Here is a 12,130-nt window from a genome sequence, read left to right as displayed (position 1 = left end):
AGGAGCCCTGCAGGCCACTGAGCAAGACGGTCCCAGGGCCTGTCCCCGGCTGGCTGGTAAGCCATCGCCCCTGCTAACGTGAAGAAAAGCCCGCGAAGTCCCTCCCCAGAGAGGACCCTCAGTGCTGCAAGCAAGGGCCAGGTCTCAGGGCAGAGCAGGCACAGAGGGTAGCAGCTGGACCCACTGACTTCATCTAGAGGCCCTGGGTCCGAGCCCCAGCCAGCCCTTCACCAGAGCTTTCTCCAGTAGAAACAGGATGGACGGTGGCCCCAGCCCTGACCACGTCCACCAAAACACAAGACACAATAGGAAGGCCACAGACAGCGAGATGCGGACAGGAGCAGAGGGGCTGCACAGCTCCACTAAGTCCCGGCGGTGAGAAATAGATTTCATGTTGTCAGAGTCATTTATTAATTTTCTCAGCGAAGCTTTGACTATTCCTAAGGAGACACTGCAGCTCCGCGAATACGTGGCGCGGGAGGCTGGGCCCGTGGTCAGTCCCGGCTCAGCTTTGGATGGGTGTGTCCACTGCCCCTCCTGCCACGACCCGTCCTTGGGGCCGCCCGGCCAGGCCCCAGAGCTCAGGTTTGGTTCGGCTGGGGTGGGGGTGCTCCACAAAGGATGGCTGGTCTGAGACCCCGGCCGAGGCGGGGAGCTTTGGAGGCACGAAGCGCGTGGCAGAGGGGCTGCTGCCCCGATGGCTGGGCGGCGCCCACTCCAGTGCATGCAGGTGCCACCCCTCTAGTGGAGGGCACAGAAAGGGAGGGCAGAGCCCATGAGTCAGGCAACAACTGCTGGAGCAGCAGGGTGGGCAAGCAACCTTGGCAGAGAACCAGAGTGGCCCCTAGGCCACAGAGGTGAGTAGGACACAGAGTCCCATCGACCCTCCCAAATGTGGGCCTGACTCTGAAGAGTGGGTAGGACGACCAGATGGGTATAAGCCCCGCAGGGACAAAGGATCAGGTTTACTTCGTCAAATAATAATGGTAATAAAATGTCAGCAGCTTTTCATGGGGGGAGGCCCAGATGAGGTCCCAGGGAAGGGGGGAGGACAGTGAACCTTTCCAGGCCTACTGGCCTCGGGGTTGGGGGCAGGGAGGCCACAGGGCTCCCACTGGCCCCACCCCACCCCAACCCAGGAAACATCCCAGGGCACCTGCTTTGGCCTGGACATCATGGCTTCAGTGTCCCACCTTAGAGCCTTTGTCCTGCTGTAATTCCCCCTGAGGCAGATAAGTCTAAGATTCAGGAACCCTCACCCTAGAAAGGAAGCAGCCCCCTTGCAGGAGATCCGAGGATGCGTGAGAACCAAGCCCCGAAGTGAACACTGTGCAAAGCAGAAGCTGGGCCTGAGGCCCCAGAGAAAGTCGGGGTGAGCCCCTGGGGCCATCGTGGCCTCTGGCTTCTCACACCAGCTGGGGACCGCCGAGGCCAGCTGGCCTCCCAGACCACAGGGCCTCGTCTCCGCAGGCGCAGGAGCCCCTGGGCTGCCCGCCCGCTTCCTCTCCCGCCCGGCGCGGAGCCTGTCGGCTGAGCTCACAGGAAGAATTACCCAACATGCCCAAAAGCGCAGGAGGAAAGTGGACCATAGGGAAGGTCCGGGACCGACAGACAGATGCACAACCTCCACTGCCCTCTGCCACCTCCTGCCCATCACTGTTTCCCCCAGAGCTGGGAACAGTCTGAGCGGACTGGAGCTCCAGCCCAGGCCGGCCGTCCCCAACCCTGCTTGGAGTCCTGGTCGGGTGTCAGTACTTTGGGTCACAGCTGCCTCCATCTGAGGAGATAATACTGGTCCAGAAGCCAGGCTGAGGGCAAGGGGCGGCACAGAGTGGCCAGGGGCTGAGCAGGATGTGGAGGGTGGGGCACGGGGAGACTAACGTGGGCCACTGAGGCCCAGCCTCTTGAGATCAATACACCAGAGACTTCCTGAGCAGGGGCTGCCCCTGTGAAGGGCCGGGCGATGGGGGCTGGGCTGGGACTTCTCCACGTCCCTCTCTGCACTTGGCCCAACAGCATGCCTCCCTGCCCTTGGTCTCTCTTCCCTTCTCTCCTGACCAAGCTGGGGGATGACCTCCACCTCTGACTCCCAGCCCCCCACACCGTTAACTTCCTGAAGAAACCACCTCCGAACCCAAAACTAAATAAATAAGATGATGCCCCCTGGGAATGTGTGGGCGGGAGGACGGCACCCTTCTACTCGGTGGTCAGGCCGCCGAGCACGGGCCAGGAGGGCGTCCTCAGAGCTGGGAGCCGGCCGTGCTGGGGCCGGGCTGGCTCAGCGAGCGGCAGCTGACCCTGCGGATGGAGTGCAAGGCCACAGTGCAGCAGCCCCGCAGCAGGGAGCTGATGTTGTAAATGGGCTGCCCCTGGCGCCGCTGGGAGCGGCAGAGCCAGGCCACCGTGGGCACCGCCGGCACCACCACGGCCAGCAGATCCACAATGTAGTGGCGGCTCCAGTAGCTCCTGGGCTCCTTCTCAGCTGAGGCTGCCTCCTCTTCCTCTTCCGTGGGGCACACCACGTTCACCGACAGGCCGGGGTTGGGGTTGGCACCAGGCCGGTGTGGGGTGGGCCCACGGGTGATGGGCTCTGGGGCCTCAAGCTCATCGCCCACCGTCACCACCACTGCTGAGTTGAGGTCTCTGGGCCCTGGGGGGTGGGGATCCGGCTCCAGGAACCTGTCCCCTGACTCGGGACCTGTCCCACAGACCTGGGCCTGGGTCACCTTCTCCAGGATGGTGTCTAGGTCAGGCTGGTACTGCGCGAAGTCTGTCTGGATGGCACGCTCCTGCACGCAGCTGGCCTGCACGCCGGCCTCCATGCCGCACAGCAGCTTCTCGTAGGGGTTGCTGGCAGAGAAGCGGGGACCCAGGCTGAAGGAGCTGTGCAGCGAGGCCTCCTCGGGGCCGCAGTCCACCCCCGATGACAGCAGGCTGCTGGCCTCCAGCGCATCCGTCCGGCTCATCGTGTCATCGTTTGCCACGAAGCCACTGTCAGCCCCGTCCCCAGGGGGCTGGTCCCCGCAGACCGCCGGGTCACTCAGCTTGGTGTAGGTGGAGCTGCGGGTGAGGGAGCGTGCGGGAGAGCCACCCGCCGACTCGCCGGCGCCGTCCTCCTTGGCCATGCCGTTCTGGGCCACCTCCATGCTGTGCAGCAGTGTCTCTAGCTTCTTGTTCTGGATGTTGATGTCCATGAAGTACTTCTGCAGCCCCTTGTCCTTGTCAATCAGGTTGTTCTTGACAGTGTCGATGACCTGCTTGAGCTGCTTGATCTCCTTGCGGGCCTCCTTCAAGGCCAGCTGGGCTTCCACGCGGTGGCACTCCTCCTCGATCCAGTCCTCCTGCATGCGTGACAGCTGCGTCTTCAGGTCGTCGATCTCTGTGTCCCTGTGAGCAGACCAGACACACGCTCACTGCCGGGCCTGGCACCGCCACCAGGGGGGGCCCCCAAGGAGGGGTGTCACCACGGACAGAGGGCCAGTGCTGCTGCCTCATAGAGCTAGAAGCAGAAGGAATGGCTTAATACCCCTCCTCCTTCTCTTTACTCCTGGGGGGTGGCGGGGGTGGGGTGAGTAGGGGAGGGAGGGGGTCAAGTGGTAAAGCCCTGAGAGGCCTCCCCCTGGCTGGGGGAAGAAGAAATGTGGCTGAAAGCCAGCATGCCCCCTCCCCCAGGCAGACATCAGATGACTGTGCACTTTAAATCCATTACCTACAGAAGAGACTAGGTAACAGAGTCTCAATTTAAAAATGCTACTGCTATAAAATCCCAATGCATCCTTAAACATAAAGGGATGTGGCCTCCTGTTAACGTCGGCTGGGGAAATGTGAAATGAAGGGCCTTTTGGCCAGAGACCCCGGAGAGGGCGGTGGGCCGCTCTCTGTTTCTGAGAGAAATGACCATCTTCAATTTGGGCCGAGGGGAGCCCACACATCTTCCCTCAAGTGGAGAGAGAAGTAGAGGGATCAGAGGGTGATGGAAACAGGGTGGCGCCTTTTATCCGGGCAGGCTTGGCGAGCAGGGCACACGCCGCTCCCGAGAGAGGCAGCGCCAGGCACAGCAGCACCGGCAGCCAGCGGACCTGTCCAGAAACTCAGGCTGTTTAAATCCCCGAGTTGACCATGACTTGGGGCGCAGGGCAGGGGGAGACGAGCGGGACCGAGAAGCCATCATCCAGAGGTAACACCAGGAGGGACCCACAGCAGTGAGAAAGGAGGGAGCCGGGCCGGCCTGGGTGTCCTGCCTCAGCACACCTCTCAGTGACAGCCGCCAGGCCCCAGCCCGCGTCCGGGAAAACAAAGCCCCAAATGGCACAACGTCCGCTGGGGGCTTAGGAGCCCATGAGAGTGACAGTCCCAGATCAAACACCGTTTCCTTCCTTCCTTCCTTCCTTCCTTCCTTCCTTCCTTCCTTCCTTCCTTCCTCCCTCCCTCCCTCCCTCCCTCCCTCCCTCCCTTCCTTCCTACAATATGTTTTTATTGATTTTAGAGAGAGAGGAAGGTAAAGGAGAGAGAGAAAAATCAATTGGCTGCCTCCTGCACGCCCCCTACTGGGCATTGGGCCTGCAACTCAGATAAGAGCCCTGACTGGACATCAAACTGGTGACCTTTTGGTGCACGGGGTGACACTCATCCAACTGGCCACACCAACCAGGGTGCACCATGTAGTTTCAAAGTGAGACCAGAAATTCAGCTCAGGAAATGGGCCCAGGAATCTCAGGCCACAATATAATGAACGGCCTCGGGCTGAGGGGCTGCAGGTGGCCACGAAGATCATCTGGAAAGGGAACGACTCACAGGACACAGCTCAGCGGTAACAGCGGAAACCAGAGCTGCTCAGAGTGGCAACAACAGCCAGGCCCACAGGTATGGGGGTACTTGCCCTTCACGCCTCCCATCTCAGGGTGGGGGGCTCACTCCAGGGTGACCCTCCTCACTGACCCGGAGCCCAGGGAGGAGTGAGTTTGGACGAGGGACCTGGGCACGCTCAGCTCTCCAGGCCCCGGCCCCCTCCCCGGAGCCAGCAGGACCCCTGGGAGCCATGGCCTCCAGCCTTGCCTAGGACATTGGTTTCGAACTGGGTCCCGAAGGGTACGTTTGCCCAGGAAAGGCCGTCGCAGGAAGTGGGACGCGGCCTCCGAACGCAGAGTGTGGGTTTGAGAAGGGGCTACGGCTGGAGTGGCAGGTATCGCACTGAACGTGTGGAGTGTGATCGTGAAGCAGGCGAGGAACGGCCACGGGTGTCTGCAGGGGTGGCCGGGGTGGCCGGGGTGGGGTGTGGGCCACCCAGACGGGGCGTGCTGCCCGGACCACACGGAGCTGAGGCCTGCTCTGAGCTGCAAGGCCAGCCGAGCGAGGAAGCTTCCAGAGGACATTGGTGCAGACAGCCAAGCAGGCCGAGGGCATCGCTGAGAAAATGAGGGGAAAGGAAAATAGAACCCCCAGCTCTCCAGACAAGGAGGCCCCCAGAGCGCCACCGGCAACTCCCACCGTTCAAACACACAGCACAGCTAGACTGGATCGGCCGCGCTCTGGCCAGGGAAGATGGGGCTGTGCGCACTGTACGCTTCGATTTGTCCGAGATAGACAATCTGTAGACAAAGACTTGTGGTCGCCAGGGACTGGGGTGACTGCAGAGAAACGGGGCATGGTTGCTACTGGGAGTGGGGTTTCTTTTGGGGTGATGACATGTTCTGGAATTAGATACTGGTGATGGTTGCAGAGTTCTGTGAATATAGCAAAAATAATCAAATTGTGAGGTATGTGAATTACATCTCCATACCGTTGTGACATGTATGTAAAAGGAAGGATGAAGGAAGACACGGCCACAGGGGCCGGCCCTGACCGCCAGCGCCCCACAGAGCGACTCGTCCAGCTCCTGGTCAGCTGCGTATCAGAACTGACACCGTCTGGAGAAGATGGTGCAGACAACAGAGAGGTCAGAGGGCAGCCCTAAGGCTCCCATCATAAAGATGAAGCCGCCAACCTGGAAAGGTGGAGGCTGGGAGGCTGAGCACTGGCCCACAGGTCTGGAGAATACACTCAGATGGACCCGAGGAGGGTCCCGGGAGACCCCTGGGCTGGGTAGGAGCTCAGTAAAAGATTTCTCCTGATTGAACGTCGTCTATAAACAGATGAGGAAGCCTCCTGGGCCTGACTGGTGGTCAAACAGGGCCAATGGGCTGTTTCTCCCTCACTGAGAAGGAGAGCCCGGAGGAAGCCCTGCACTCCCAACTCCCCAGGGAAAGGAGCCAGGGAGACTGGCCCAAAGGGGCTGCCAGGCCGAGCCTGGGAGAGCCTCCCCTGGGTGGGAAACCCACCAAGCCCTCCTGGGGAAACTGCTCCTGGCCAAGCCCCACGCAGCTGCCTGCAGCAGGCTCTCGGGATGGGCGCCAACGGGCTCGGCCAGGCCCCTGGTTCCTCGGAGTGCGGAGTGTGCCCCAGCCACCTGCTCACCGGTCCTGGAGCCGGTCCTGCGTGTCCTTCAGCCTGGCCTTCAGGTGCCGGATGCACACCTCCTTCTGTTGCAGCGGTGTCAGGTACTGCTCCGGGGTGGGTGGTTTGATGCCATGGTTGTCGCTGCACAGCGTGTACTTCATGGAGCGCCTGCAAGGGGGCTCTCATCAGCCAGGAGGGACCGGGAGGAGGGCAAGGTGCCGGCCCTGTGCTTCCAGGGAGCAAGAGGACGCCAGGCCAGGCCTCCCCGACAGGTCCCGAGTCGGCCACTAACACCCCAACCTTTTCTGGAAGGTGGGTTTTACTAAAGCTCTTCTGAGTGAAGACCACAGCGTCAGGATGGGGGGCCCCGGGCTCCTCTAGTTGGGGGTGGGGAGATATACTACAGAACATACGCATAGCTTGGCACCGTGCTGGGCGCTGGACTGACACCATCTCCATCAGTCAGTCCCAGAGAGAGCTCAGGTGTCAGTCTTTCAGCCTGGAGAACAGTCTGGGGCTGGGGGCTGGGGCGGAGACCTCTCCCTCCTCGTAATCTGCACACACACTCACCTGGAGAGCACACCTGGGTACACGAATACCAGCCCATTTGTGCCTGCACACCCACATTTGTGAAGACACACCATGCCCATGCATGCCCACCACCTCTCTGCCCTCACAGGCACTCACATGAGCGAGGACACCAGCTCATGCACCCATTCATACAAATGCATGCACCCCTTTACCCTGGGGCACATGTGAACACGTGTGCATACTGCTGTCTCTGGGCACCAACCTGCTGCTCCCTGGGGTGGGAGCGGCCTAGATGTACACTGCTCGAGAGGTGACACGCTCCTCAGCACGAGGCGACAGTGTGTACGGTGAGCACACCCTGGCCCCACCAATACAGAGGAGCAGGGAGAGCTAGGCTCTCACCCAGGGAAGGAGGGCACCCAATTCCATCAACAGACCATGGCCCGACCTCCCTGACTCCGTTTCCCGCCTGCTGGTTATTCTGTTCACAAAGAAACCCCCTTGGATCTTGGCTTAAAAACCTGGGCATGTTTTCATACAACTGGCAGGAGACCTGCTGGCACCCAGCTCTGCTCCTTTAGGGGATGGGGACTCCCAGGTCTAGGGAGGGGCAATGGCAGGCCCCGGGGGGCCATTTGCTGTAGCAACTTGGAGGCAGCTTTAAAAGTTTTGTAGAAGCTCTGTAATGTTTACCGAGGAAAACTTAACTGTAAACTGTTGAAGAGAACGTGACAGTAGAAGCAGAGAGAAAGAAATGTTTCTCTTCTCTGTACTCAACGAGTGGACCCTACGTTTATGCCAGCCAATCACGTGTGCTCCTGTTTCTGTGCGACAAGGGGCAGAGGAGGGGGTGGGGTGGGAGTTCACAGCATACCCCCTGCTGGGCTCTTGGAAATCTCTTTCCAAAAGAGAAGCAAGCCAGCAAGAGCCATGGACCTCCGGTGGCCCTAAGCCTTGCGCTGGTCCTGTAGATGTGCTGGGACCCTGCAGGGACTTTGGCTAGAGGGGCACAGCTCAGCAGTGAGTAAAAAGAGGTCTTTTCCCCATGCTTGGGGGTGGGGGAACTGAGATTAGTTACGCTAGTAAGTGGCGAGGCTTAGAGAGGAAGCAACTATTTTAACTTTTCCATTTGCTCTCATGAGTGTTTTCCCCCAATATGACATTTAACACTCATACATTTTTAGTCACTAGCTCTATCTTTGTGGGGAAAAAATTATATATATAGGAAGAGAAACATACTACAATTCAAGTCTCTCCGCTATTCACGACTTGGAATGCCTGGCTATCCACAGTGAGGCCCAGCGGCCCTCCCCCGCCCCCGCCAGCAGCTCTGGGTGGGCAAGGGGACCCTTCCATAGAAGCAGGTGTCAGCTCGGGCATGGGACTGCCCCGGGGGCTGCAGCTGTGACATGCATTACAACAACCTGCTGCTGAAAGAAAAAGTGTTAAAGTTGCCAATTGTGTACTGTTTTTTTTTAAAGAGGCAACTGTGTATTTTTTAGTATGTGTGCTGCTGACGTGAGCACCCACTTACACACTTATAAAAATGTAAGTGTACACATCCACCTTACTCACGCCCCTGTGTTCTGGAGTGGGGGTGTGAACAGAATGCTGGGGCATGGGTCCTGCACACATGTCACCCACCGCTCGTGTCACCCAACACACGTGTCACCCACCACTCATGTCACCCACCACTCGTGTCACCATCACGTGTCACCCACCACACGTGTCACCCATCACGTGTCACCCACCGCTCATTGTACCCATCACGTGTCACCCACCGCTCGTGTCACCCACCACTCGTGTCACTCACCACTCGTGTCACCCACCGCTCGTGTCACCCACCACTCGTGTCACTCACCGCTCGTGTCACCCACCGCTCGTGTCACCCATCATGTGTCACCCGCCACACGTGTCACCCGCCGCTCGTGTCACCCGCCGCTCGTGTCACCCACCGCGTGTCACCCACCACTCGTGTCACTCACCGCTCGTGTCACCCACCACACATGTCACCCATCACGTGTCACCCACCACACGTGTCACCCATCATGTGTCACCCGGCACACGTGTCACCCGCCGCTCGTGTCACCCGCCATACGTCACCCATCACGTGTCACCCACCGCATGTGTCACCCACCGCTCGTGTCACCCACCGCTCGTGTCACCCACTGCTCGTGTCACCCACCACTCGTGTCACCCGCCACTCGTGTGGAAAACTCTGAGAACTACTGCCTCAGCACGATCTGGGCATCGCCTCTCACAAATGACACCCTCTCCACTGGAATGGGCAGGGCAGGCCTCCCCAGGGGGCGCTCTGGCCCTGGGGCTGCAGGCCTGTCTTCTGGCCCATGATTCCCAGGTAGGACCGAAGTCCTAATGACACCAGTTACGGGCCACCTGCAGATATCAACCTCATCCTGCTTTTCAAGTCTCTGTTCGCTTTTCCCGAGAGCACAACCGAGCCTCTGTCACACACTCTGCTTTGCGAGCCCACTGCACCCCTGCCACCCTCGTGCCCCTGAGGAAAGCAAGATGGCAGAGCTGCGAGCTGCCCCCCCCGCCGTGCCAGGGAGAACATCGCCATCCTGGTACTGCTGGTCCCGCACCCAGAGCAGTCACACCACCCAGTTCCAGCCAGCCAAGTGCACGCACACTTCCCCGGGCAAGGTGGCCCTTGTCAGAAAACATGAGCCCTGGGGGCCAGTGGGCAGGGGGCTCTAGGCTTTCTACCTCTTTCTCTCCTGGATGTCAACCCGTGCCTGCAGGTGTAGGAGCTGTCCTGTAACAACAAGGTCAAGAGCGGTTCTGCAAGGATGGTGGAGCAGGAAGGCAGGAGACGGGGCCTCGGACGCTCCAGAGAGCTGCCTGCCTTGGCTCCTTGTTCTGAAAGCACCCCTCCTAGTTTGTCTGAGACAGTCTTTGGTTATGTGCAGCTGGATATTATCACACCCATCTTACAGACACAAGAACTGAGGCTCAGGAAGAGGAAGTGACCTGCTTAGGGTCGCACAGCCAGTGAGTGCTGGGGACGGTGAAGACACCCACTTTCCTCCTCCTTGGGGCACGCAGGCTCCCAGCCAGTGGGGCCAGGCCAGGCTGGAGGACGGGGCCAGTTACCTGGGCGTGGGGCTGCCGTCACTGCCCTTGCAGGAGCCCGAGTTGCTGCTGCTGCTGAGAGAAGAGGTGCCATAGGCATCCCGCATGCTCACAGGTGGAGAGGTGCGCCTGGAGGCAGGAAGAAGGGGCAGGTGCTCGTCCTGGCTGGTGGGCAGCTGCGGACACTGGGCGAGCACTGCCAGGCCGCTGTGGCCCAAGGGGCCCCCACTTCGGGGTCACGGCCGGGAGAGAAGCAGAGGGGAAACGGGGATGCACAGACAGGGGTGACAGAACAGACAGTGCACATCAAAATGGAAAACCAGGAGGAGGCCGGGCCTTCTGGCTCCCCAGGGCAAGAATGGAGGCTGGGCAGGGCTGCAGGCCAAGGCAGGGCCCCATGTGCCCTTAAAGGGGCTTCGACTTCCAGGGTCCCCGAGCTCAGAGGGGGAGGGCCCTGCATGGCTGAGCCCCAGGTGGAGAAGAAGGGGGCAGGCAGGAGTAGACAGGAGGAGGCGCACACGGGGGTGGACCAGGGGAGGCCCGGGGAGCCTGAGTGGAGACTGAACGACATCCTCGTCATTGTGAACATCAAACACCAACACTGCTGTTGGCACGAATCCAATGGTTTAAGTCTTCAGAGAACTTTATTTCCACTGTGTCATTTGAGCCCTTAAATAGTTCCAGGAGGAGGCGAGTGTTAGCAAGGCCATTTCAAAGACTGGCGAACTAGGGAAAGGACTTGCTCAAAGACATACTGCGAGCTGGTGGCAGAGTGGGCCCCCCGCCCCCGACTCTGAGGCCGAGGTTCGGGCCAGGGAGGCTTACCTGCGGGATCCGGCAGAGGCCCGTCGACTGCTCGGCAGGGACATGGCCATGAGGCTGCGGGTCCGGGTGAGGGGTGGGATGGGTGGTGTCCCCGGGGCTGAGGAGAGAGGGCGCATAGGGGGGGCCGTGGGGAGGGCCGGGCCGGGCCACGTCATCCTCTCGCCGGAGCCGCTGCCCGGCATGGCTTCTCCTCTCACCCTTCAGCAGGACGCCCGGGCTCTGGCCACAGGTGGCTCCTGCCACCTGACTTAAAATGACTGGCAGAGCCTCAGGGCAGCCAGAAATCATCAGTCCAACCCCGTGTCCTCCAGATGAGTGCCGTGCCCCGCAAGGTCACACGGGCACTGGGGCAGGGCCTCCTGGCCGCCGGCGCAGCACTGAGTCCTCTCCTTTACACACCTGGCCCTGGACCCCTGACACTCGGACCCCCGCCCCGACGCTGGTCAATCCTCCCTCCTCGGTGGGGGCTGGAGGCTGGAGGACTCCTGGAGCAGGACCAGGAACCCCAAATTATGCTGGGCTAGTCTTGACGTCACCTTCCCAGAGTGCCCGCTGGCGTGTGGCTCGGGGTTTCCCGTCTACAGGGGAGACAAGACAGACCAACATACCAGCACACGTGTAGAAAGACATACGAATACATATGGTCATGAAAGACATATGGATACCCTGTCCCCGGCATTCTAAGACGTGCTACACAGGCCTCGGTGAACATGCTCAGGGGAGCTGCACACGATGCAGGGCATGCAGCCAGGCCCTCCTACACACACTGCACACACACATGCAGCCAGGCCCTCCTACACGCACTGCACACACACATGCAGCCGGGCCCTCCCACACGCGCTGCACACACACATGCAGCCGGGCCCTCCCACACGCGCTGCACACACACATGCAGCCAGGCCTTCCCACATGTGCTGCACACACACATGCAGCCGGGCCCTCCCACACGCGCTGCACACACGCACACCCGCACCCATCATGCAAGAGCGCATGCTGATTTGGCATGCACCAGGAACTCAGGGCGCAGGCTCCAAGCAGTTGAGGACAGGGCACATGAAAGCAGAAGCCCTCCTATGGGGGTGTCTGGGGGTGCTGGGCCCAGTAGAGAGTGACTGCCTGCAGAGACCCATCCCTGGCCCCCTCCACAAGTGGGTAGGGAGACGCAGGCCCTCTGGCTCTGGCCTAGGGACACTAGGCCCCTCTCCTGGGAAGGGGCTTGCGCTCCAAGGGCAGCCCTACAGGG

The 12,130-nt window shown here is 60.5% G+C and overlaps 1 protein-coding gene across 1 annotated transcript; it reads right to left on the bottom strand.

Annotated features, from left to right (window-relative positions):
• Window positions 1–2,140: 2,140 nt before the first annotated feature.
• On the bottom strand, window positions 2,141–11,069 carry SNPH (syntaphilin). Its single transcript, XM_036245666.1, has 4 exons — window positions 10,888–11,069; window positions 10,084–10,191; window positions 6,454–6,603; window positions 2,141–3,387 (listed from the first exon to the last, which is right to left on the bottom strand). The coding sequence occupies exons 1-4, from the start codon at window positions 11,067–11,069 to the stop codon at window positions 2,241–2,243; spliced, it is 1,587 nt and encodes a 528-aa protein (XP_036101559.1). The 3' UTR covers window positions 2,141–2,240.
• Window positions 11,070–12,130: the final 1,061 nt, after the last annotated feature.

Source organism: Molossus molossus, unplaced genomic scaffold (genome assembly GCF_014108415.1).
Source record: "Molossus molossus isolate mMolMol1 unplaced genomic scaffold, mMolMol1.p scaffold_m16_p_6, whole genome shotgun sequence".
Lineage (NCBI taxonomy): Eukaryota > Metazoa > Chordata > Mammalia > Chiroptera > Molossidae > Molossus > Molossus molossus.
The sequence above is the reverse complement of the archived record's forward strand: the minus strand, read 5'-3'. Positions and strand labels throughout refer to the sequence as shown.

What these genes read in the sequence shown, in the direction of transcription:
- SNPH (XM_036245666.1), bottom strand. Translation starts at nt 11,069, where the DNA reads ATGCCGGGCAGCGGCTCCGGCGAGAGGATGACGTGGCCCGGCCCGGCC. An exon ending in GCCTCTGCCGGATCCCGCAG is followed by an intron (nt 10,192 to 10,887) that starts GTAAGCCTCCCT and finishes TCCTGCCTCCAG; the next exon opens with GCGCACCTCTCCACCTGTGA. An exon ending in GACGGCAGCCCCACGCCCAG is followed by an intron (nt 6,604 to 10,083) that starts GTAACTGGCCCC and finishes GCCCCCTTGCAG; the next exon opens with GCGCTCCATGAAGTACACGC.